This window comes from Callionymus lyra, chromosome 6 (assembly GCF_982586985.1).
Source record: "Callionymus lyra chromosome 6, fCalLyr1.hap1.1, whole genome shotgun sequence".
NCBI classification, from domain to species: Eukaryota; Metazoa; Chordata; class Actinopteri; order Syngnathiformes; family Callionymidae; genus Callionymus; species Callionymus lyra.
In genome coordinates, this window is record NC_141823.1 from 18543665 (window position 1) to 18546343 (window position 2679).

At 55.1% G+C, this 2679-nt stretch overlaps 1 protein-coding gene across 1 annotated transcript; it reads left to right on the forward strand.

Moving 5' to 3' along the window:
- Nucleotides 1-268: 268 nt before the first annotated feature.
- LOC148077056 (WAP, Kazal, immunoglobulin, Kunitz and NTR domain-containing protein 2-like) lies at nt 269-2083 on the forward strand. The gene is made up of 2 exons (XM_087794031.1): nt 269-454; nt 542-2083. Exons 1-2 carry the CDS (start codon nt 269-271, stop codon nt 2081-2083), a joined length of 1728 nt encoding a protein of 575 aa, XP_087650157.1.
- Nucleotides 2084-2679: the final 596 nt, after the last annotated feature.

The window sequence follows — 2679 nt, forward strand, 5'->3', positions numbered from 1 at the left end:
GGATCCTACGAAGGGTTAAACCGGTTCCCAGCGAACTCTTTAAAAACAGCAGGTACCCCCGCCAGCCCCTCAACCCCGAACCCTTCTCACTTGTGTATAAAGCTGCCTCCATCCTCTCGCGGAGCGCGTGTGATGCTGCGGGTCGTGAACGCAAAACCTTCTTCTCTCTCGGTCTCCAGTGATTTATTTGTGTTTTCTGAACTGAACTGAGGAGTTGAAACCTTTTGAAGTCTTATTTTCTGTCCCCGGGACGCGTCACGGTCTGGCGATGTGGTGGATGCTGTTTCCACGCTGGATCTGTTTCCTGGCGTGCGCGCTCACGTGGACGCATCTGCAGGTCGCGGTGCTGCCGCAGGTCACCTACTCGCACGCGGGGATTTGCCCCAACGACATGAACCCCAACCTGTGGGTGGACGCCATGAGCACCTGCACCAGGGAGTGCCAGTCTGACCAGGTGAGAGAAAGTTTCTTTAATTCATAATAATACATCATTTAATTACCACATTTCTGCTAAAAAACCTGGCGCCCTCTGACCCCTCAGGAGTGCCAGTCCTTTGAGAAGTGCTGTCAGAACGTGTGTGGGAACCGGAGCTGCGTGGCTGCCCGCTATGTAGACGGGAACAAAAGCCCTGTGGGGATGCCGACGACGGGGGCCACTTGCGCCAGCTACATGTGCACCCAGCAGGGGTCCCGGTGCGACGTGTGGGACGGCCAGCCCGTGTGCAAGTGCAGGGACCGCTGCGAGAGGGAGCCCCACTTCACCTGCGCCTCGGACGGCCTGACCTACTACAACAAGTGCTACATGGACGCCGAGGCCTGCTCCAAGGGCATCAGCCTGTCGGTGGTCAGCTGCCGCTTCCACCTCACCTGGCCCAACACCAGCCCCTCGCTGACCCAGGCCACCACGCTGCGCCCCACCACCGCCCCGCTCCGGGTCACCGTCCCGCCCCCCACGCGGCCGCAGGCCCCGTCCCTGATGAGCAGCCCCTCGCTCCAGACCGTCAAGGTGGGCGACACCGCCAGTTTCCTGTGCGAGGTCACGGGTCACCCGCGGCCGGAGATCACCTGGGAGAAGCACGTCGGGGCGGAGAAGGTGGTCATGAAACCCAACCACGTGAAGGGAAACATGGTGGTCACCAACATCGGCCAGCTGGTCATCTACAACACCGATCTGCAGCACTCTGGCGTCTACACCTGCACGGCCCAGAACCCGTCCGGGTCCATACAAGCCCACCACCCTCTGTCGGTGTTACCCATAGAGCCACCTGCCGTACCAGAGGCTAAGAACGTTACCCGCTGCCAGCCAGGGGAGTGCCTGAAGCCCCCCGACGCTCCGGAGGATTGCGAGGCGGACAAAGTGAGCTGGTACTACGAGCCCAAGAGAAACAGTTGCTTCTCTTTCAACCACTGCCTCGGCAACCACAGCGGACTCCAGACCAGGACCGGCCTCGCCACCTACGAGCAATGCATGCAGTGCTGCGGACCAGAGTTGTCGGGACCATGCGGACTCCCCAGTCTGCAGGGCCCCTGCAAAGCCTACGAGCCACGCTGGGCCTACAGCAGCAGTCAGCACGAGTGCCAGTCCTTCATCTACGGCGGGTGCGAAGGAAACGACAACAACTTTGAGTCAAAGGACGCCTGCGAGGAGCTCTGCCCCTTCCCCAAAAACCACCACTGCAAAGCCTGCAAGCCCAAAGGCAAGATGGTGACCAGCTTCTGTCGGAGCGACTTCGTGGTGCTGGGCCGCATGACCGAGCTCACGGAGGAGAAAGACTCGGGACACGCTCTCGTGACCGTTGAGGAGATTCTCAAGGACGAGAAGATGGGGCTGCGCTTCTTTGGAAAGGAGCCCCTGGAGGTCACCTTCTTGAACATGGACTGGAACTGTCCCTGCCCGAACATCACGGGGGCGGCCGCGGAGGGCCAGGTCATCATCATGGGTAACGCCCAAGACGGCATGGCGGTGCTTCAGCCCGAGAGCTACGTGGGCGCGTCCAGCCCCCGGCGCGTACGCAAGCTGAAGGAGGTCATCTCCAAGAACACCTGTGACATTCTGAGGGCCATCACCAACAGTCCTCAGTAGCTCTGCTGCTGACTCAGCAGACTTTTATCGTGCATGAATCTTTCCTTCAGACACACAACCTGAACGCAGTTGAAGCTCCTGAAAATATGAATGGACTGAAAGTTAAATATGTTGTCGGGAATAATTCCTTGTGTTCCTCATGTTATGAGCTTAAGTATCTGATATTCCAACTTAACTATGTCCACAAGTATCAAGGACAACCTGAACAAGCTGTAAAATATCACGTCTTTACTTTTATAAAAAAATATATTTATTGTCACCAGGGGCCAGTTGTTCAAAGGTAATGTATTAATGGATTTATGTTGTCGGAGCAAATCTTGAAGATGATTTGTTCAAAAGGGAAAGAAGGATTCTTAAATCGGATTGGATCATATAAACCGATCCTAGTTCTAATCTGGATCGAACTTCCGACATGTGTTGTCAAAAACTTTTGCTTAGAAAATAGTATTGTCCTAAACCTTAAGGGGGCCGGATTTCAAGGTGGATTTCAGGATGGAAATGTTGCAAAATTTTAAAATAGGTCAAATAAATGATTTTTATCATTTTTCTGTAACTGCTTTTATTGTATTCTCCACTTGATTTGTCCAACTGTTCCA